Genomic DNA, 22,947 nt, shown 5'->3' on the forward strand with positions numbered 1-22,947 from the left:
GGATTACTTGGTTGCCTATAATTTCCAGGAAGTGATTCACAAATTTACTTGGGAGAAATCCACGGAATGCATTTTTAGTTCATTTCAATAATACAGTATTCATTTATTACTTTAAATCAGCAGAATGTTACAAACGTGCAAGTTATTTTCCTCTTGTCTAAGAACCTCCACATTTTCTTGTGAACCTCTCAACCTGCAAGCAAATCCACCCCCTTGCCAAGCACCTCACATGTTCACCAGCTCACTACTGCCTCCAGTACAGGTGCATTAGAAGATGTAACTTTTTAAGCTCTCCTGTACTGAAGAACCCCCTCTATTGAACAGGACTGGGTCACCATGAACCAATCAGTGGCGTAGCTAGACTTTTTGCCGCCCAGGACGATCCCTGTCTTTGTCACCCAGTGACGGCTGGAGCAGGTAAGGGGGGGGGGGGTTTGCTGGCAACAGACGATGAGTGGGGGGTGCTGGCGACAGACTACGACAAGCAGGGGGGTGCTGGCAACAGATGACGAGGGAGAAAAAAAACAAGACAACTTACCTACTTACCTATGATTTTTGTTTCCCCGGCCAGTTTCCCATACCTGTGTCATATTAATAAAGGAGAATGAGCTTACACTTTTGATAAGGTCATAAGTAGGTTACACTGCAATGCAGAGACAATTGTTAGTTGTAGATTACTTCGAAGAAGGAGTTGATTTTTAGCAAAAAATGATTGGTTGCCAATATAACAACGGAGATCTAAACAAAACCTTTAGTAATAGGAATTAAAAGGCTTAAATGTCATGAATAAAGCTTGCAGTTAAATTACAGCCGTGTCTGCCAAGAGCCAAACCAAAAACGGGTTTTTCATCTCCAAATTGGTAGTGTTCTGCCTTACCACGCAGTGAACTGGAGGATAGCATGTTGAAACTGTGTAGTGAGAAACTCCCCTGCTATGCTTTTCCCGATACTAAGGAGAATCTTTGTACCCCTAAAAAACATGCAAAGACAAAGATAAAAGGTCTGTGTTAGTTGTATAGGACATGCACAGACAATCAAAGCTGACAGAACACAAAGAGGACATGCATACAGGCAGACATGTCGACCTTATAGGTACACATGTAGAAACATACAAACAAACAATAGTAGAAGTACACACACACGCACATAGCATTGCCACATTTTTGGTGTGTACTTTACAAATACATTAAAGAGGCTAAAGCAAACTTAACTATGCACGGTAGTTCAGCCCCAGACACATCAGTAGTGCAAGGCCAACTCAATGGAAAAAAGAAACATATGATGAACTTGCAATCGTTGCCACTAGATTGTCTGACCTCCCTGAAAACTAGAAAAAGATAAATGTTCACAGATAACAAAAAAAAACCCTTAAACCATTTCAGACCATCTGCTTTTGTTCAGAACTGCAGTGTTATGAGAAATATAAATACTGGCCACATTTTATTTCCCCTTGGAATTTTGTCTTCCTAAACTGCTGAAATAATTCAGTGGCTCAAGGCACCTGATAATGAAATGTCTCTGCTCTTTCCTCAACCCAAGTTTGAATCCGAGCAAGATGAAGTGATTCCTACCAAGCTGCAATCCTATTGTCGTTTGTTAAACGCCGTGGAGGCGGCAAGCACTTCAAGTAAAGAAAAGACACTTTATATTCCAAACTAGTTGCTGTCAAACTGAAATGAAGAGAACGGTTTTATGTTGCTGAAAACAATTCAGACACGCTGAACTAACTAACTTGAATCTGTAGGATTCCAGGTTGTTTTCTCATCATGGGCTAATTACTTTTATCTGTTTTAATAATAACCTCTGGCCTGTTGCCCTGGCCTCCAGAAGAAATTGCAACAGTCGATATATCCCTCCCCTACTGCTTCCTACCGCTGCAGATTTAAAATATCCATTTTAAAATAGGACTATTTAATAGTATGTGCATGGGGAACAGCGTGTACAACGCAACTTTTACCACGCAGTACCTTTACCACGCAACTTTTACAACGCAAGTCGTTACAACGACTTGCGCTGGGAGGCGCTGTAGGATAGGGAATAGTTTAATTTACTATCCAAAACCTTCCCTACTATCCACGGGGACTGGAGTTGGAATAGTAAATTAAACTATTCACTATCCAGCGCCCCCCAACGCAAGTCGTTGTAACGACTTGCGTTGTAAAACCTGCGTGGTAAAGGCATGCGTTGTAAAAGCTTGCGTAGTAACGACATACATCCTATGTGCATAGGTGCTGGAAGTAGGGGTGCTGCAGGTCTGTAGTACCCCCAAAAATAACCATGCTCGAGACCAGAAGGTAAAAGAGGAATAAAGATGCCTTCTAATTCTGTCTGTATCTTGTTACATTTGCTGTGCGTTACCCTGTAGGATGTAATTTTTTCCCTAGCACAATCACATTTAAATACATGTAAATGTATTGTACAAATATTTCAAAATGGACCAGCAGTTAAGAAAGCACACATGAATTACTGTTTTTGTAATTCTGAAGTGTGATGGAAACAGAGTTTTTCAATAGGATCTAATAAAACAAGAAACCTTTCTTATTGTTGTGTACATGATAATTAGTAATTGAAACCGGATTTCCGCAATTTGTCATTTGCGCTATATAGTTTTATCAGTAAAACTGCATGTTTGGGAAAAAATTAGTGGCTATTTTAATGGAACGTGTGCTGTCTGTAAATGACAGGACAGTGTGCTACCATACCATGCTATAATAATATATTTGCAAACGTGTGTTCCAGATCACATCATTACATATCACACCTATACTACTCTCCTGCTAAATTAGTGAGACTCATTTGCTACACATATTCTGTGTGTGATGCTTGGATTTTTTACAACCAATATGCCAATATGACTTCGCAGATGTAATACTGATGGCAGCACCCCTGCTCTGAAAATTATTCCAGCACCACTGTAGTAAATTGGTTGCTGGGTAAGATTCAGAAACGCTCAGGGCACAGTTCACAAACACTTAGAAATTAAGTCTAAGTTTCGACCTGAACCCAACACCTCCTTGGTGTGTATATTAGGTGTCGAAAACTCAAATATACCAGGTGCAGGAAATTTCTGGCAGTTACATTACTGCTAGCCAAGAGACGTATAGTTATACGGTGGGGGAGCAAAAGGCCCTCAAGACTTAAAGACTGGATCACAGATATTACTTACTGCAAGGCGACATTAGAGACTTACGCAGAGGACATCCCACAAACTTCTAGGCCCAGGGATTTCTGGGAACCACTTACCCAATATCTGCAGTCGCACTCAGAGCCCGAGCCCACAGACTGACCTACCAGACCGCACTTTAACAAACCAAACGAGATAGGCGAAAAAAAAATTGTAGACGGCGCATATACATGGAGTGCTGTAGTGGATAAAGACGGTGGGGGACTCTTCAATGACATAGGTAGCCCTCTACCGGAAATGAAGGGCTAGAAAGTGATGGATGACGTGTATATAACACATATTGTACTCTCATGTGATGTGTAATGCTAATTTATGCAAAGTATGATGTATTTCATGATATGTAACTGCTGGTTGGATGAAAAAAAAAAAGAGTTTCGATCTGAAGTCCAAGTTTAAACCTTAAGTCTAAGGGCCCACTTCACAAAGGTAAACTTAGATCTGAGATCTATGTTTACAACTGTAGTCTAATTTTATTTTTTTGATTTCAACAGTTTTTTTATTAGCAAATTTTCATATATACATACAGTACAGTGATAGCATTGCCTCGCGGGCTCCGTAGGGGTTACAACGGGCTTGGCGGGCTACATGGTGGGCGTATATCACTCGATCGATTGTATATGCATGCTTTTGAGTCTTGTTGCACCCTTGTACAAAAATAAAGAGACGAGACCTGAAATCTAAGTTTAGACCTAAAGTCTAAGTTTAGACCTGAAGTATAAGGGCCCAATTCAAAAAGGTACACTTGGACTTCAGCTCTAAGTTTACCTTTGTGAATTGGGCCCTGAGTAATTTAAGAGAACATCCAAACATATTAAAACTCGTCCCAGTGTGTCACCGATAAAATGGCCATGTGTCTTATTGTCTGTAGCAAACCTCGTGTAAATGACTATTACAGTGAAGAAGTAGCTAATGGGAAATGCCACCAAGTGCGTGGCTCGACTCTGTGCCAGGGCACTGCCTTCTCAGTGCCCTCAGGGCTGTTATGGAAAATACGACAGTACGGTGACATTTTGCCTGGTTTTTACAAAACCTCCAGCGCGAATAATATTTGGTCTTGTTCGCGTAGAGCTTATTTTAAGATCCCTTTCCTTCATCCTCTAAGCCTGCAGCAATAGGCAGCTTTAAATTAGACTCTTGTAGATCTAAACTGTATGCCCCCTTCAGGAAACCTGCCTAGCGTAGCAACAGATGCATAACAGAGAAAAGTAGCAAAGAAAATGCTGTTGTGCAAGGACTTGTGTAGGAACGTAAAGTCAGGTATAATGTTATAATCATTCTTTGGACACGATTCCACTCTGCTGCCCTGCTCATCGAAGTCTTCTGTCAGCAAGATACAAATCCATCCAAGGTCCATATACTCACCAAAGAAATGTCAAATTGTGCCTTCTGGCTCCACTCAACAGTAAAATCATTTTTACTCCTCTGCAGCACTTGTACTCCAAACATAAATATTGTGGCACTCAAGGCAGAGAGATGTACAGATGTCCAAATTCAGATGGGTAGTTAGAACGTTGGGGAAAGACCATTTGAGTCTTTCACTGTTGTGCGGATCGCTCATTCACATCACTGTTATTTTAAGAATTGCATATTGATCATGCAATCAGGTTTGGTTGTTCCCACAGAGTCATCAAACTGCTACTTCATAGACTGAGCTCATATTTAATACTGGACTGGTAAATATATAGGCTGGATGAATCTTGTATCCAGTCCCATTATAAATATTGTTACAAGCTTGACTTTTACTCAACGTCTATGTCTCATTTGGCTTATAAAGGCAAAGATGTGGAATATCAAGTGACCACAATATCATGACCAAAATATCGAAGACCAAAGTATTGATGTGTATGTATGCATAGCTTTTCTCAACCTAACTCCACATATAAGTACCATGAAGATATAGATATCTTGAAGGTACATAGATGTGGAGTTAATAATTGTTAATATAACCTTACCTTGATGCACTTGCCTCCTCAATGTTTTCGTTTTAGATATTTTGCTCATGCTGTTGATGCCACTCAATATTCCGAATTTAAATCTTTCTAGGAAAAATATCTTCGTTGAGTATGCTTATATAGCTCTTTAGCTAGAATTCCAGACTAAGGGGCCGATTATGATTGCGGTTTTTCCACATCCTCCGGGCCGGCTGAAGCCACCGCCGGCCCGGAGGATGCAGAAAAACCGCTGCGGAGCCTCCAAACACCCACCGCCAAATTAGGATGGCTGGTGGGTCTGGAATTCCGTCCGCAGCTTTTCCGCCGCGGTCGCCTTCCGACCGCGGCGGAAAACCTCTAACATGGCTGGCGGTGTCTATCAGACACCGCCAGCCATATTAGGATGGTGGTGAATACATGCTTTTCCGCGGCGGCTTTTCCGCCGTGGAAAAGCATACGGACTTTCACTTCGGGGGCCCGTTGCGGGCCCCCTGGGTGAAAGGGGGGTGGGGGGTGCCCATGGGGGGTACCTATGGTACCCCCCTGCATTTGCATGCACAAAGTGGCAGGCACTGCGCAGTGCCTGCTGCTTTGTGCATGCAAATGCGATGCATGCATTTTTAACATTGCGGCGGGTGCAGCTTGAAGCTGCATCCGCCGCAATGTTAAAGATAGAGGATGTGACCGCCACCCTGGCGGTCACATCCTAATCTGCTCGGAGGGAACGCCGCAGCCCATGCGGACGTTCCCTCCTCCTCAGGGGTCGCGGACGGACTCAAGTCCGTCCGCGATCCTAATCGGCCCCTAAGAGCCATTTTCACAGATAATTGCATTATCAGACTTGTTGTGAGCCGAGGCGGAGCTCCCTCACTGCCCACACAAAGGTGCGCTAGCGTCACTAAAGCTTTCATGAAAGCAAATATAGAACATCGCCTTGAAATTTCCCCAATCAGAATTATCGGTGTTGAGCGACAGCAATTCCAAGATGCAGAATTACAACAGTAATTTATTCCTACTGGTTCGTCCTCCATTTCCCACCATTTGTACGACACACATTTGGCCAGGGTTGAGATCATATTTCCCAGTTTTAGGAGGGATAATAGTTTAATTAGCAGATTGTACAAATTACACTAAATTCTTCTGCATATATTTTTGCCAGCATGGATCAGGCCGAGCAGAGGTTTTGGAGAGATGTAAAGAAAGAGGTTGCATGGGAATACATTGCAGGGGTGAATGGCTCTCTTTAGTGACAGTATATTATACCAAGCACACCTATGGAAGTGTAAACTAGTGGGACCCAGGGCTGGACTGGCCGTAGCGGGCACTGGGCATTTTCCCGGTGAGCTGGAAGGGTCAGCATCGGTTTTCAAGCAGTGGGGGCCGGTTTTGAATATCGGCCACCTGTACCAAAAGCCGCAGCAGTGCTAAACTGGAAGCAGTGCTGCTTCTCGCTAGCACCCCCCCTCCGGGGTCGGTCCGACAGAATTGCCAGGCCGGATTTGTGTTCCCAGTCCTTCCCTGGTGAGATCCCAACCCATCAATCATGTTTCTAGGCTCCTCCTTTAACTGGAACTAGAAGGTGGGTAGCACTTGTTCCATATTAGATGGCCCCACTTGTTCACTCATGTTTTAAAAGAAGGTTTCTAGCTGGATAAAAAGGATGTCAGATTAAGGGCTGTCTGATAGTCCACTACTCTTGCTGTGCAAGATTTTCCTTCTTAGTTTCTCCTTCCCTAAAATGGGTAATCTTCTTTTACTCTTGTGATTTACCTCATGTTATGACATCTGGCAGAGTTCTGCTTCAACAAACAACATGATGATGGAAGGAATTCATTAATTAATCTTAGCCACTGGCAGCTGCTTGGGGCCAAATTCAAGACCATCACTTTTCACACACTCGCTGCATTAGTCGAGACCTGCCATAGGCAAACCAGTCTCTGTCCTGCTCCAATAGGAGCATTCAAACCTGAGCTGCCAGGACATATACACTCTGAATGGGTACAGCAGCAACTACAGGCCAGTAGGATTCACAATGTGTCCTATGGTACACTGAGCAGACGCTTAGTACCAGGGCATACCCATCGCACTTATGGTGTCGCACTGATGAAAGCAAAAAAGCGATTGGCTGGATTGCTTGAATTAATCTCAGCCATTGCCAACTCCTCTAGGCTGCTATCCAACCTATCTTCTTTTTCCCACCAGACAGCCTCATCCAGGAAACAGCCATATGCAAATCAGCCTTGGTTCTAAGAGTCCAGCCAGAAGAGCCAGTTCAGGGCCCCGCTCAATGGGAACATTAGCACTTTCTTCCGGTTTCAAATTATTAGGGTCTCATTGGTAGGGTGCACTCTTTCTTTGTTTAGAACTACTCTTCAAAAATACATTTAATAAAAATGCATATTAAAAACCAAATTTAGCAACCGTGTAGTTATAATTTTATTGGATTCAACAGTGTTTTTTTATGAAAACAGTTTTTACCCTATAATATAAAAATAATGATCAGTGACCTTTCTGTGTAGAGAGACTACAAGTCCATTCTTCTATCAGAGCTTGACTGTCCAAAAAGTACTGCAGTTAATAAAAAATTAGCGAAGTTGTATTGCTTTATCGTAGCCTCAGTCCGTTGCCCAACATGTGTTGTCGAATTAGTTAAAATATTTCTCACTTGCCACATAGAAAGAAACCCTCAGGTTTCTGTAGCAACCGAGATCTGAGAACCCCAGAAATAGAATAAAACGCCAATGCAGCAAAATATCTCCTGGTTAGCGCAATGCCTGGAGGTTTGTAAGGGAAACCCCCAATGACCCCCTACACATATTATTCTGAAGAGAGTGAGGCAGTTCCATTAGTTTAAATATCTCTATTTAGGGAAAAGTTAATAGACCGCAGGGAATTTCCCCACACTTTTCTGAAATTTGATCTGAAAATTGTATTTTCATCAGAAGATAAGATCTGGAAATCTACGCCTGGCATACAAATAGCTAAAGTATACACTTTATCACCCTAGAGTGTTTTCATATCCTATATGGTATCAAGAAAACAATTACATATATCAGAGGTTCAAAGGCAGAGAATAACAGGTTTTAGTCTACTTACAGAAGTTGACTATGATTGTAGAGCATAAGAGCAAAAACTGTCATCTGTAGTATTGCAGAACTGCAAAACTATGACACAAGCACCCTAGAAAGTAATTATTATTAGATATTTTAATATTCTTGCTGGGATAATGCCAGTAGTATTAAAGGAGCCAATATAAACAATTGCTTCATCTAAGAGTATTGTATGTTAATTTTTCTGTAAGGAAACAACTCATACACAAAAAACAGTGCTATGTCCAGAGGGGTCCATTTGTGGAAACCCAACCTCTTTAACAAGTGTTGGATCATGCAATATATGTATGCGTGCGTGTGCATGCGTGAATGCATGAGTGCTTGAGTAATGTGTTCATGTTCGTGCCACCCTCATGGCACAGGCACAGCAGGTTTCAGGATCTGTTCAACCTCGTACATTTTAAGCTGTGGGTCAGGGATCAGAAATCCTGAAAAGCAGTATCGGACTAGCCTATAGGAGCAATCAGGCAGTACCTGATGGACTGGTCAGACAGATCATTGTGTGGGCTGTTTTTTTTTAGCAGGTTGTGGGCCTGTTTTATGACCTGGTGGACCGGTTTTGTATTGTTGATGTTTCTTATATTACAACAAGCTTTGTCTACAGCAAACACAAATGCATTCAATCCCCACAAACCTTGCAAAGTACCTAAAAAGCATGTCTTTACAAGTTCAAAACAAGCCTGATTTGCAAATGTGGGCCACTTTTTTAGCTATCTGGTTTGCTAATGGGGACTGCTTTTATTTTGGTGCCCGGACCTATAATTTGTCCCAGTTCGACCCTGCTGAAAGGGTGTGAGGTAGACGTTTAGCAAACTGCTACATCCCATGCAGTTGGGAGGGATATGTCAGACTTTCAAGTCCTTCAAGGGGACCACGAGCTCGGTTCTTCTGTGCTGAGCATTGCCAGATGATGCCCAAGGCTGCTCTTGGCTTAAGAACCTTGAAAGAACCTTGAAAGAACTTTCTGGGGAACGAAGCTGGAGGTGTGGAAAAGAGAGCCTCTTCATGAACGTGGGGGTGGCCAAACCTCGGGCGACATCTCCTGTGCAACTTAAAGAAAATTAGATGACACTTGAAACAAGCATTGGAATTGTCATTGGGAAAAAAAAACAGGTATTACCGCAGGCTCACTGATTTGATTTGAAATTGAGCTTGTAGCAAGATCACAGTTATTGCAAAGGGGATGATATTCGAGTTGGTATGAAAGGGAGAGGAAGTTAACGCAAGAAAGACTGAAGGAGAAACAGAGAGCAGGGAGAAAGTTAGAGGTTGTGGAGCGAAAGTGAAAGTAAGTGATGGATGGTGGAAGAGCAAGTAATATAGGGAGAGGTGGGTAAGGGAAAAAGAGAGGTAGAGAAGAGAGAAGGTCATGGACATCCTTTAGGGGTCTCCAGGGGTCACTGCTGCCCCTTGTGACTCCTGCCACTGCCTTTGGGACTCCTGGCCTTAGAGGTCGCTAAATGAGTACCTGGAACACAAAGGCAGCTTTTCTTAATGTAAGTGGGTTGCGGCTCCACTCCAGCAGAGAATACTATCATTCACTTTTTGTGTAATAAAGAATGAAGTTCAGTTGGATCGCATATGACCCTATCTGGCAGCTAAGTTAAGTATAAAATGCATTTAAATGTATGTTGTTTGCGTACTTGTGGGTGATAGTGTACTTATGTGAGAGAGGGAGTGTGTGGGTGTGGGTGTCAAAGTAAAGGTAAAATGACGTGAACTGTCTCTTCTGCTATCCGTGCTCTTTTGATGAACTAGCGCCCATGAAGAAAGTAAAGCCGAAATGAAACATAGGCGAGAAAGAGAGAGACCGAGAGCGCGAAAGAAGGGGCGACTGAGAGATATCGCAAGAGATGGAAAGAGGGAAAACATGAAGCAGATAGCAAGATGGGGAGAGATTTACAGAAAACAAGAGAATAAACCTTTTGGGATTTTTTCTGGCTCAGCTCTTGGTTTGGCTCTTAGAGCCAAGCTGGTCCTCGGTTCTGAAATGGCTTTTCTCCTCTCAGGCTTGGCCACCTCAAATTTTAAAGTGTGCACGTCAAAAGTCCAATTATTTTGGTTATGTGTGCAAAGAGATTGCACCTCCTTATTTTCGGGGTTTGATTTAGAAGCACTTATGGAGCGCTTAGTTCCTAAATTCTTTTGGAGATTAACTAACAAGTGTGTATGTGGAACTGTTACCTTTCTGATAGTTGGAACTGCTGTATCATGCTTCAGGGATGGATTTTTGCTTCTGTGTCTAATTCATCATACAGTATTTCTGCTTTTTTCATTGACTCGGTTCTGGTAAAAAGAGTTAAATCTTGACAGGAAACATTTTGAGTGCAAGCACTTGTTCACGTGCTGTCCCCATAGATTCCAGTGCCCTTGCCTGTGGAGCAAATCAGCTCCTTAATGGTTTTTGACCGGTAAAAAGATTTATAATTTGCCATTGTTTTGCAAGGAAAAGTAAAAACAACCATTTTTGGAGTACACACCAATAACATATTTAGCTTAGAAGTCACAATCTTGTTCATCCTTCTGGGTCTTGGGAAACGACTGACACTGTATAATTACTGTATAATGACTGCATTCTTAGTTACATCTTTTCTTAACACACTTTGAAATGGCTAATGAAATTTTACGAGAGAAGCACGGTGAATGAATGCAAATTAAATTGTTATATAAAAAAACGTTCGTCTCTTTTTTTTGCGTTTCTACCAAGTGAACGTTCCATTCTAGGGTCTTTAGTTTTGTTTCAGCTATAATACGTATGGATTAAAAAACCTCAGGATACAAATGCCACCTGCTATTAAAGCAGCACTGGACTGGATCAAGGTCTCACAGATGACATCTTTCTCTCAATGTATATAACCATGTACTCCTAAATGCAAATTACTCTCTGCACCTATAATTCACACATCCCTGTACCCTGAAGCAGTGCATAATTTGTAAAAAAATTAAGTGCCAGGGTCCATCTCGGAAGGCCACTGCAGCTTGCACCACACATACCCTGCCAGCACTGTCAATTGCAATACCAACATAACACCTAACCATTGCACTCCTATAAGTGTGACAATTCTAACTATTTCAGACCACACACAGGTATAATAATGGCATGAGAGGCTAGTATTATTCATGTCTAATGTATTGACTTAATAAACAGGGTGGTTGTGCTCATCTCAAAATTAAAAAAAGACAGAGTCACCTTGTGTTGGACTGTCACTGAGCCGGTGCTAACAATTAAGTGCTGACGCCGAGCACCGGAAACACCGGCACAAATTAAGCACTGCTCCTAAGCTGTACTTCATCAAATGCTGAAGCACACCACTCGAAGGGCCATTTAGACCCTGGCATGCGCTCAGCTGGTCTGGCAGTGGAAGGGAGGCCATGGCTTCCTCCATCCTTGCTGATTTACAGATTCCCACATGCCGGGCAAGGTTCTTAATGATTTGAAGAAAAATGTTGCTGCAGCAGATTCCTTTGCAGCACTAAATGGTTGCAGGCATGGGCGGCATGTTTAAAGCACCCACTCTGCAAAAGCTTTAGCTCCTTTTCTCTAGACCAAAAGCAAGTAGTCCAACACACAAAGGGGCTGATTCCGATCTGGGTCGGAAAGCACTCCGACCAAGCCGTATCCGGGGTGTTTTCCAACCAATTCGGACTCCTGCCGTCTGGCCGAGCGAGTACGATGCGGCTGTATGCTGTTGGACTTGGTTCGGTCAGACTCCCATAGAACTCAATGGGAGCCGGTCGTACGACGCGTACATGGGCTCCCATTGACTGAATGGGTACGTCGCGGACAAGTGCGCCCCCTACAGTGGGTGCGCATCGGTGCCATCCACACCGTACATGCCTGTGTTGAGGAGACCTTTGGGTTTCCCCTTCTGTCCAAGTCGTAAGGCTGCGGGTAACAGGGGGTCCGACATGGACTCCCGAAGTCCAACTCCAAGAGCTATTGCGAGCCGGACGCTCCGACTCGATCCGGCTGTCCGAATCGAGCATTGTACTAGCTCGGTCATGAAACGTCTTCATTGCGCGCCACGGTTTACTTGTGACCGAGTCGTACAGAGCGGTTCGGACCCGGAAACGATTCGGATGGAGATTTAGTGCTTGTCCGCATCGTACTTCGACGTCCGGACCCGTGTACAACTCGGATGGAAATTCTGCCTCCGAATCGGATCCGCTAATGCCGAACCCGATACGGTGCTCTTCCGACTGAGATCGGAATTGGCCCCAATGTGTTATCCCCTGCGCATGTAGGCCATTCTCTATTTTTCCTGCCTGTGCACACCGTGCTTTGTTTGGTGGGCAAAATAATGATGGGTTAAAATTGTACCCGAGTGAATACCAGTGGTTAGACGAATTGCAAGCATTCCTCCTATCACCTTTTGTGTGTTTGATGTAAAGCCTAAACTGGTTAAGGGTGTTCCCAGATGTTGTTCCCTTGCTTTCTGTGCCACTGGAATCGAGATGCACCAGACTGAAGAACCCCAATCAGGGCTAAACCGTTCTTGGGTTTCTTATGTTCCAGTTTTCAGGGATGACCTGGCCTTACAGTTAGGGCTGGATTGTTACTTATTGCAAAAAACAGCACTATATTTAGCAGGTCATTCTTATTCGGCTGATGAATATTTAGCAGGTCATTTTATTCGGCTGATGAATATTTAGCAGGTCATTCTTATTCCGCTGATGAAAATGATGTGGTAAAACCGTACCAGGTATTAACAATAGGGCAGAGTGGGATAACTACTAGGCACTTCATTCGGCAACTCGGAACAGATTATAGTTTGATAACTATGCATGTGTTCCCCGTTCAGACGTGTGAAAACTCCGAATAATTAATTTTTACATCTGCATGGTTTCAATCAGGTTTTATTGAAAATCATGAGAAAAATACCACCAGTGTAGTAATGGAAACAAAATTCGGAGTCACAATTTGTGTACAAACTTCTAATTGCACCCAAATTGGAACTTCTGTGGGATAGAATGGAGCCCAAAATTGTCGCTAGGCGCTTCAGTGAAGGCCAACCACGCAGCTTCCGATGCAGAGTATTTTTCGAGTTTCGCGATTTTCTATACATGCAAGCTTAAAAAATAGAATCTTTGTGTTAAAACAAGTACATTTTAGGAGCTTAACAGTACAGCATCAAAGACTTGATTTCACAAGAGCTCACAAGTAAAATGTTGCAGATTGTAAACACAAGCTCTTAAATGGAACCCTTGCATGGTCAGAGCACGAATGATATGCTGTTAGAAAATGTCCCTCATAGGTACTTTCTCAAGCCATATATTCAGTGACATGACGGAGGCCAACGAGCCTTGGGTTTGGTTGCCATGGGTGCTGACCGTTCCAAAAGCGAAAGGTATGAGGGCTGGCAAGTCTAGACCATAGAGAAAAGGCACGTATGATATTTCTACTTTTTAGCACAAGGATGGCTGTAGTAGTATAGTCTGTGTAGTTGTTAGTCTATCAGGATGTCTGACGTTTGTCGCGCCAGTGCCTGTGACACAAAAGCTCAGTTAATTTGCTCAGATTTTATTATCTTCACTATTTGCCTGGTTATGTGATATTAATGCACCACCGAATTCTACACGCATCCAGTGAGCAGGGTGTCTCAGATAAGGACGAAAAGGATCTCAGATAAGGACGAAAAAGCATCCCATGAAAAAATGTTATAACTGTCAAGGAGTTCTGAGGACTGCAAGTAATAATTGCTAACATTTTACAGAATTTTGAATTTTAACATCAAATTTATATTTTCATGGTGAACTTGCTTATTAAATCTTTGCACTGTCCTTGTTCATTTGATCATGCCATCATTGCATGAGCTCACATTAAGTACATAACCGGCTGCTTTGTATTTTTCCCACTGATCTCCCAATCAACATATGACCTCAGCTCTTAGTTAGCTCATGATAGTGCAGGCACAGAAGCGAGGTATAGCAGATGGATGTTGGGCAGTTGGAGTAAGGAACTGCACAGTAACAGACACCTGTGCCAGATGCAAATGCTCCCTATCGCCTGCTTGGGGTACTGGTCTAAGGTGACAACTGAGTATCCTTCTTACAACCTTAGTGTAGTGTCCTGTGACTGCTCATTCCTATATGTGTGGCTGCCTGGAATGATGAGAGCAAATGAAGGGGTTATGTGATGATGATGTGGTGTGTGAGCAGTGGAAGCTTGGGGAAAGGGATAGTTGAGAGGAGGAAGCCCTAACTAGAGGTATTGCCCTCATATTGTGATAAGGGTTTAACTTGCCAATAAAGGCAATGCTGTCATCTCCCTGCATGGCTCGTGACTCTTCTATCAAGAATACCACTTGATCCATGCATAGCAGGGCTGGTCTACAGCACTAAAGGTTTATGGGTGAGATGTACAAGTATGCACCTGGTGTATTAAAGGCTCTGGTAATGCTCGCTCACACATGTACCTTAGGTGTGCAACTGGTTGGAAAGAAGCCATGTTTACCTCCTGATGAATCCCTCCATATTCCACTGTTACTGCCCGCTAGCGAATTATGGACATGCTAAAGCTCCGGCCACCACCTTTTCCTCTGCAAATCTCCAAGTATACAGCTTGATCAATACTGGGGACTGAGATCCATGTTCCATTTGAACCTAAAATAGAACTTTTTACACTCAGACATTAAAGAACAGATCTTGACCTTTGCTCTATTTACTAAACACTCAGTATTCACAAACCTGTTCCTAAAATGTCCATCAGGATTACATCTTGTTGCGATATATAAGAAAAGTAAAATCTTTGTGCTGGTTATTTGTGGTTCTACATTCAATGCAATTTGTAGGCAGAATTGCTACTCTCTTTGCTTCCATAACTCCTATTCTAACAATATTACATTTGATTTGATTGTGATGTATGTGTCTTATCTCCAGTGCCAGGACATGGAAGACAAGGACTACACTGATACGGATGGCCTATCAGAGAAGACAACCCCAAGTCGAACACAGCGATCTCCACAGAAATCCTCAAAGAGGCTGAAGAGCGCCTTCTGCCGAGTAGTCTTGCTCGATTCTTCCGAGTATGAGTGTGAAGTGGAGGTAAGAAGCCTGGCATGTCCTTCAATCTTGGAGGAAGTCCTTAATCCTCTGGCACTGCTGAATTGACTGATGATCCAAGCCTTAGAGAGGTTCTGTCCGATCACTCTTGACAGTTTGTTCCAGTGTGCAGGGGTCTGAGGCCAATTGTCCCGTTATATCCTGCATATTAGCAAGTGCATATTCCAATTTTCTATCATTTGCATCTTCAAACTCCTCAGCTCTAGCTCACTGTGCTCACAGCACTCTATGGAAAGAGGTTTGCAGCATGTAACTTGATACAACCATATTAAATAAGCAGGATTTTCTGGTTCAGGATCCTTATATTCTGTTCCAGGTAGAATGTAGAATAGTGCGCTAGTGTAGATTTTCACAGATTCGCCCACCTTTCAACAAGAGACATAATATGAGGAATGGGCACATCAATGCATGCCTGCACTATGGTGACATTATCTATCCAACCAGGAAGATACACCTCATATGCTCGAAGTTGTGCTTCATGCACTTGAAGTCCTAAATGTTGGACAAGGGCATTTACATTCATAATCATGATGGTGACTAACATTCACTTCAGTGCATTTTAATGGTAAATACAAAATAAATATTTAGCCTCCATGTTGGGCTCTTGGCAAGGGGATTTTGTCAGGGATAATATGAGGCTGGGATTTCCTTTTTGTGAAATTAAAATGGAAGTCAAGTATGTCACTAGATTGGTGGAATTGCAAGAGGATGGCCTTCATTGATGTCTAGTTGTCTTTTGGAAGAAATATATTTATTTACCCCAGAAGTACCTCTTTGAAAAAGCAAAGAGAGCCCAAAATATGTGACTGATCGATTGAAGACACCTTCTACGCAGATATTTTGTGTGGCAAGTGATATTTTAAGGTCACTTACTTCAGAGATGCACGCAGACCCGAATAAGTACTAGAGGAACTTTGGAAAAGCACAGTAGGTATGTTTTAATGCATTTTTGCCTAGAACTTGTCCAGACAGTTGTTGGTTACATGTCCCAACCTGAACTTTGGTGTTCGGGTTCACATCTCTATCTAAGGTACTTTGAAAACTGGAAGAGATGTATCAGTAAGAATGTAATATATTCGTCTAAATAGGGGTATGAACCATGCCACAGAGTTTAATTAACGCAAATTAAAATTTCTATTTTTTCAATATCTGCAAATGGCATAGTAAGGATAAACCTATTTGTCGGCAGTGTACTTAAGAGGTCCAAGCAAGAAAATTAAAACGCTGAAGCCTTTTCTAAAAAGGAAGACTCTGCAAGGTTCACCTTTGTGCGATGTTAGTGAACTATTTTTACAAATCCCAACCCCCTTCCCTAATTTGGAACTTGTGTCTTTTCTGTCTAACTCTGACGTTCAGGTTATCATGCCAGTGCCACACTTTACTTCTGATTTTTCTCAAGCAAGCACTTGGCAAGCTTGGATGCATGAATCCTGAGGCAGCCGTTCTATATTCTTAGCCTCATCAGCATGGGCGTATAAATTATTTATTTCCAAGAAAATATCTTATTGAAATATATAGAATATATTAAAAAAAGGTAAAATAACAGAAGGTTTCCAAAATCATACATCATAAAATGGCCTAAAACCATGTACACTGGTTCAGTTTAGAAAATGCAGTGTAAACATTTAATATTAAACGCACATATAACATTTAACTCCTTCAAACAACCTTTATGCTAAAACATAAAATGTTTAATTGAAAATAAACGTACTTGTGCTACGCTACTAGTTAATGTGAGAAGTTAGCCTGGTATATGAAGTCCACTAGTTCTAGTGGGCACCTTGCACCAGTCTAATCGACCCTTATTGATGGTGGTTGTAAAGTCAACCTTATAGAAAGCTATCCTAGTGGTAGCATGGACCAGCAGTCATCAGGCTAAGACTTCAGAGAGCATGTGGAGCAAGTTGTTTTACCAATTATAATCGCTTGAGTATCAAATGAAAGGACACTACACAAGGTATATATATCAAATATTTATGTATTTATTCTAAACACAACCCCTCTGCACTCTTTATGAGGTCAGAGGTAAAAATACAATACAAGTCACACAATTAATATACGATAAGTTGTACAGTATACGTTATGTCCTAGGGGCCTCACAAACCATATACTAAGAAAGTGGTATAAGTACCACGAGAGAATTAGAAAGCAGGTCTAGGGCCTGTGGAATCGCTGGGGCTACACTAATCGACCCAAGGTTAGGAAGTAGGAGGCCCAGTGGAGCTGCGTGCAGTTTCTAAACACAGGCGCGGGTTACCATTGACTTTCTATGGAGTTCGTAAAAGTTACAAATATGCAATTTAAGGACACTTCCGGATGGACTGGGATGGAACCCTTTTAAACTAGGACACTTCGAGAGTCAAGACCCACGGGAGCACCGGAGTACTCGTGTTACCTCACCCAGGGAAGCGGGTGCATAGGTGTCTTTTCGTGTCGGGTTTCGTCGTCGTTTTCTATGGAGAGCTGCAAAGAAGTGCTGCAGGCGACCAGAGGAAAGGTGTCCGGGTGGATCGAAGGGTGGATCGAAGATCTGAAGAACCTGAAAGCAGAAGGGACAGAGTCTGGGTCACTAGCCAGTGACCAGGAAGGTACCAGGAAGGAACCAGGCGATGTCGGGTGATTTCAGGTGAAGTAGTCGAACTTGTCTCTTCAGCCACGAGGTCCAGGAGGCATCGACGATGACAAGGCACTGGATTCGAGTTGTCCCACGATGGATCTAGATGACTGCGGTGTCCCACGATGGATCTAGATGACTGCGGTGTCGGTATCCGGATTGGACCCAACAAGCCTTGGCAACCGCAACCCAGGCAGGATGTCGAGATTGGCTCTGTTGCAGACCAGCAAGGTCTGTGGCGCTTCTCCTTTTCAGAGAAGCTGGGGCAAGCCTGGAGAAACCAGGAAAGCAAGTTAGTTTCAAAATGGAGTCTTCAGGGGGCTCACTAGCCAACAGGCAAGGAACCGGGAAGACGCGTTGAGCTGAAATGCAAAGGTGGGGCCCACGGGACACTCGCGGAGTGTGGGGGCCTGGGCTTCGGTGCAAATGGTGCTCGGGGCTTGGGCTTCTCGTACCCCAATGCACAACTTACTGAGGTTTCAGGAAAGAAGTGCAGGTAGAAAAATGCAGGATGTCCAGGGTGTCCGGTCCCACGTCTCTCGTGTCCGCCAGGGTCTCAGCTTTGCTGTGGATGTGGGACAGAGTCAGAGAAGTCTGGAAGTCTAGTTCCTGTGTCGCAGAGTCTTCGGCATCCGACGGGAGCCTTGAAACTGCAGACCAGCAAAGTTGCTGTTGGTGCCTGTTTGAAGAGGGTGGTCACTCCTTGACCACAAGGGAGATTTCTTCCGTCTTCCGGTCAAAATTGAATGTCGAAGGTCCAGGATATGTCTTGCAGAGATTCGTCCAGGGTTATCTAAAGTCCTAGGGAATGGGCTCCTATATTTACACTAAGTTTTAGGGGCTGGACTATCTGTAAGGTTCCTCCTATAGGTGGACCTGAGAAGGGGGTGGTTACACCCCTTTCCTTTTGTCCAGTTTCGTGCCAGAGCTGAGGCTGAGTGCCCCAGTAACTGGTTTGAACCAGGCTATGCATGGAACACCTTGTGTGTGTCCCAGGCAGTGTCTGGAAAAGCATCTGCTGATGCAGCCCTCCCTGCCCCAATACACAAAGCCCTATCTGAGGAGGTGCTGGCACCTCCCTGGACAGGAAACCTATTGTCCAGGCCTCCCCTGCCAGAGTTTCGTCCAGCAGCAGGAGGTCAGACTCATGTCTGTGGCAGCAGCATCCATTTTGTGATGCTGAGGCTCTGTTTAACTTTAACCGGGTAAAGCAGTAACTACATGTCTTCTCCCTCTAGAAGGGTGGAATGCTACCTCCGCCGCCTAGTATTCCAAAGTGTTTGACACCTTACACGACATGTTTTGATAAAGCCAAACCAAAGTTAGCATTAACCGCAAGGATTATAATGCACTTAAGAGTATATGGTAGGGCTATATCATAGAACAGCTATAAGGAGATGGTTCCGAAAGCTGCAAAGGGGTTCAGCTCATGCTAGGGCACCCTCTCACATAAAACCAAGCACTCTGCCTCCAGGATTGTCGAGGCCTACCATAGGAGTGACTTATAGGTGTATATGTGTCTATATGTAAAGGTAGATATAGGGATACTATATCTAAGTAAGGGGTGATTACACCACCTTACCCCGGCTGTGTGAACAGACCTGTGGTGTCAGTTTGGAAGGCTAACCAGGGGTGGCACAATACATGCTGCAGCCCCTGTTAGGCCTAAGGTGCACCTATGCCCTGGGTACCTATGGTACACTGTACAGGGGCTCACAAGGGTGACCCAGTAACCAATCTGGTATGTACCTAAAGTACATGGAGTCCATTTTATAGAGAAAGCAGATAGATTGGGGCCCTGAATAGCAGGGTCCCAGGCCAACTAAGTCGTAAACCAGCAAAGCACCAGGAAAAAAGTGGGGGTAACCATATGGTCAGATTCTACCTTCCTACAGTTATGATACCATATTTCTTTAAAGTGGGATGAATAATTGTTTCACTCTCATTAAGAAAAAGTAAACAGTCTAAGAAGAAATTAATTGTTAATTATTTGTTTGAAGATCACTAGTAAAGCTGCAGTTATTAGCAAAAATTCTACCTCTGAGGCCTGAAATTCTCAAACCTGGATCAAGTGTAATGCGGATTTGCAATATCGATTCTAGATTTTTTTATTTGGAATTTGATACAAGTAAGGAAAGCCCCCTTTGTCCTCGTGGCTAGAGATGAAATAAGCCACGGGCTTTTTTGAGAGCGGGTAGTTTCTATCTCTGATTTGGCTAACATCCCTTACCTTTTCACTAAGAAGACTCTTTATTTTGCAATAAGAATTGAAATTTGGGGGCTGATTAGGGTGGCACCCTATCCTATACGGGACCTCCCAACAGGCTATCGGCTGTCCTTCCAGAGGCATTAGAATGCGATCCACGGTGGTCGCAATGCCTACATTTTGCTTTGCGGTGGGTGCTGCTGGCTGGAGCACACGCCGCATTGCAAATAGGGGACACTTTACATATCCCTGCACTTCATGGCAAGCACCATGCGGGCTGAGGGGGAAGGGGAGCCAATATGGGACCTCAAATTTACTTTCCGCCTGCCTTTTCATGCTGTGTTAACCGCTATGAAAAGGCAAGCGGAAAGGGACATTGCAATCCCTAAGGTGGGGCCTTGCAGGCACCGCCACCATTGCAGGGAATACAACCGCCTCCGCCGCACCGGCAGGCTCAAGGAGCCCAGCGGATGCGTAGCGGTCGGTCTTCCGGACCGCCAACCTTCTGCCCGCCATTGTAACATGGCGGGCGGAGAACCTGTTCCGATAGCGGTGGGCCCGCCACCGATGGACTGTCGGTGGCGGTCCCACCGTCATCATAATCAGCCCCTAGTTTCTTAGTTGAAAATTTCAAGTCTTGGACTGGGCAAGTAAGTTAGAGATAATGGCGTGAAAACGTATCTGGCTGAGGCACTATATTGCCTATAGATATCACTGAAAGATTGTCTTTGACTTTGCGCTGTATTAGGGAGAATAGAAATCTTATCCCACTGGACTCCGCTATTAAGGCCAAGGAATGTTAGCCTAACTCCAACCTTAAAGCCTGGAGCCTTGAAATAGCAGGGACAGATACAAGATATAATAAGCATTGACTTTGTCGGAACTCCCAGTTAAGTCGCTGATCCAGTGTAAGTGATTCAGCACCATAGAGGGCTGTGGGTATTAATTTGCCCGTGATTGCCCTTTTTTTTAAAGGTTCGACTGAATAACCCCCAAAACTGGTATCAAACCTTTTAAGAGCATTAACAGTAGAGAGTAGGGAAATTTTTAGTACAGGTTGATGGTTGCCCCATTTCAAATTGTCGGCAAAGTAGAGATCAAAGATTTTTGGAAGCACTGACCTTTTTGAGGGGCGTTATTGAGAAACCAAGTAAACCTCTTTGCCCGCTTAGTAAAGATTAGCATCTTGGTCTTCTCCATATTGGCAATTAAACTATTAGAATCACAGTATTCCCTAAAGGCTTGAAGTTTCTGTTCTAAACCTGCTGGGATGTAGTCTTTCAAGACTAAATCATCCACATACAGAAGACAATGGATTTGTGTTTTACAAACCTTTGGCAATAAAAAATTGTGTTTGATAGTACAGTAGGAAGAGCTGAGTTAAAAAAGATAAATAGTAAGGACGCTAAGCCACATCTCTGACCATTCGCAACTGGGATTTTTTCAGATAATACTTCAAGTCTATTCAAGTCAACCTTAAGCCAATTACAGGAATGCAACTGTTGCATCATAATCGGCAAGTCCTGCAGTATGTTGCAATTCTGTAATTTATTCCATAATGCACCCCGATCAACCAGGTTGAAAGTGGCACGGAAATCTACAAAGCAACAGCATAATTAACCAACTGTTGCAATGGACCTTCCCGCCGCTGAGCAAAGAGCCTTTCAGTGGTGTAATGTTATCTTTTCCACACTGTTCTTTAGGGATAATACTATCGGCAAATGCCCAACTCTCAAGAAATTTTAACAATGTTTGCGCATACATCTTTGGAAGAATCAACCTATAATTAGCGGCTTCCCCCGTAATACCTTTCTTGTGGATTAGCTTCATAATTGCACCCTGCCATGAATCAGGTATCTTCCCTGTAAATGAGACCCATTTAAAACAAGCATTGGCAAAGCTAATACGTCTCGCCTATACAAGAGCTTTTTGCTTTGGCAATGTGTTTTTGCCATGTTCTACACCGGTGTGGCTGCTGTTCAGCATGGTTAAAAGTTAGTGGCATCCAGTGTCCTAGAGTGAAGTGGGGGGAGTAGAGTGTTGTAGACTGTATTTGTTGGAGTAGAGTGGAGTAGGGGGATTAGAGTGTCATAGAAGGGAGTAGAGTTAATTGGTTCAGTGGCAGAGAGTGTTGTAGAGCGTTGTGTCATAGAGTGCAGTGTTGAAGAGTGGAGTAGAGTGGCGTAGAGTGGAGTGAAGTGGGGTGGCGTGGATAGGGTGGAGTGGGTTGGAGTGGATTGAGGTAGTCGGTTGATTAGATTTGAGGAGACTGGTGGATTTGATGGGGTGGATTTGGTTGGATTGAGTGGGGTATGGTGGATTAGAGTGGGTGGACTGGATGGGGGTTGGGTTGGATTGGAATTTGGCAATTGGATTTGGCTGGATTGGGGTAGATTGGATTGGGTTGGGGTGAATTGGATAGGAGTGGTTTGGATTGAATTGGGGTTGGATGGATTAGATTGGGGTGAGGTGGATTGGATTGGAGTGTGGTGCATTTGAGTGGGGCGGATTGGAGTGGGACGGACTGTTTTGGGTTGGAATGGGGCAGACTGGAGTGGGGCGGATTGGTTTGGATTAGAGCTGATTGGAGTGGGGCAGATTGTTTTGGATTGGAGTGGGCTGATTGGAATGGGGTGCATTGTTTTGGATTGGGGCACATTGTTTTGGATTGGAGTGAGGCAGATTGTTTTCGATTCAAGTTGTGCAGATTGGAGTGGGGCACATTGTTTTGGATTGGATTGGAGTGAGGCACATTGTTTTGGATTAGAGTGGGGCAGATTGTTTTGGCTTGTGTGGGGCAGATTGTTTTGGATTGGAGTGGGACAAATTGCTGTGGGAAG

General features: G+C 43.6%; 1 protein-coding gene across 8 annotated transcripts in view; it reads left to right on the forward strand.

The window, feature by feature from the left end:
- EPB41L1 (erythrocyte membrane protein band 4.1 like 1) overlaps positions 1–22,947 on the forward strand; it is a 574,086-nt gene that overhangs the window by 307,446 nt on the left and 243,693 nt on the right. For all 8 annotated transcript variants that reach the window (XM_078652088.1, XM_078652086.1, XM_078652087.1 and 5 more), the window contains one exon: positions 15,105–15,269. In XM_078652088.1, coding sequence (XP_078508214.1) covers positions 15,105–15,269 — 165 coding nt within the window. The remainder of the gene's footprint in view (positions 1–15,104; positions 15,270–22,947) is intronic.

This window comes from Lissotriton helveticus, chromosome 7, assembly GCF_964261635.1.
Source record: "Lissotriton helveticus chromosome 7, aLisHel1.1, whole genome shotgun sequence".
NCBI classification, from domain to species: domain Eukaryota; kingdom Metazoa; phylum Chordata; class Amphibia; order Caudata; family Salamandridae; genus Lissotriton; species Lissotriton helveticus.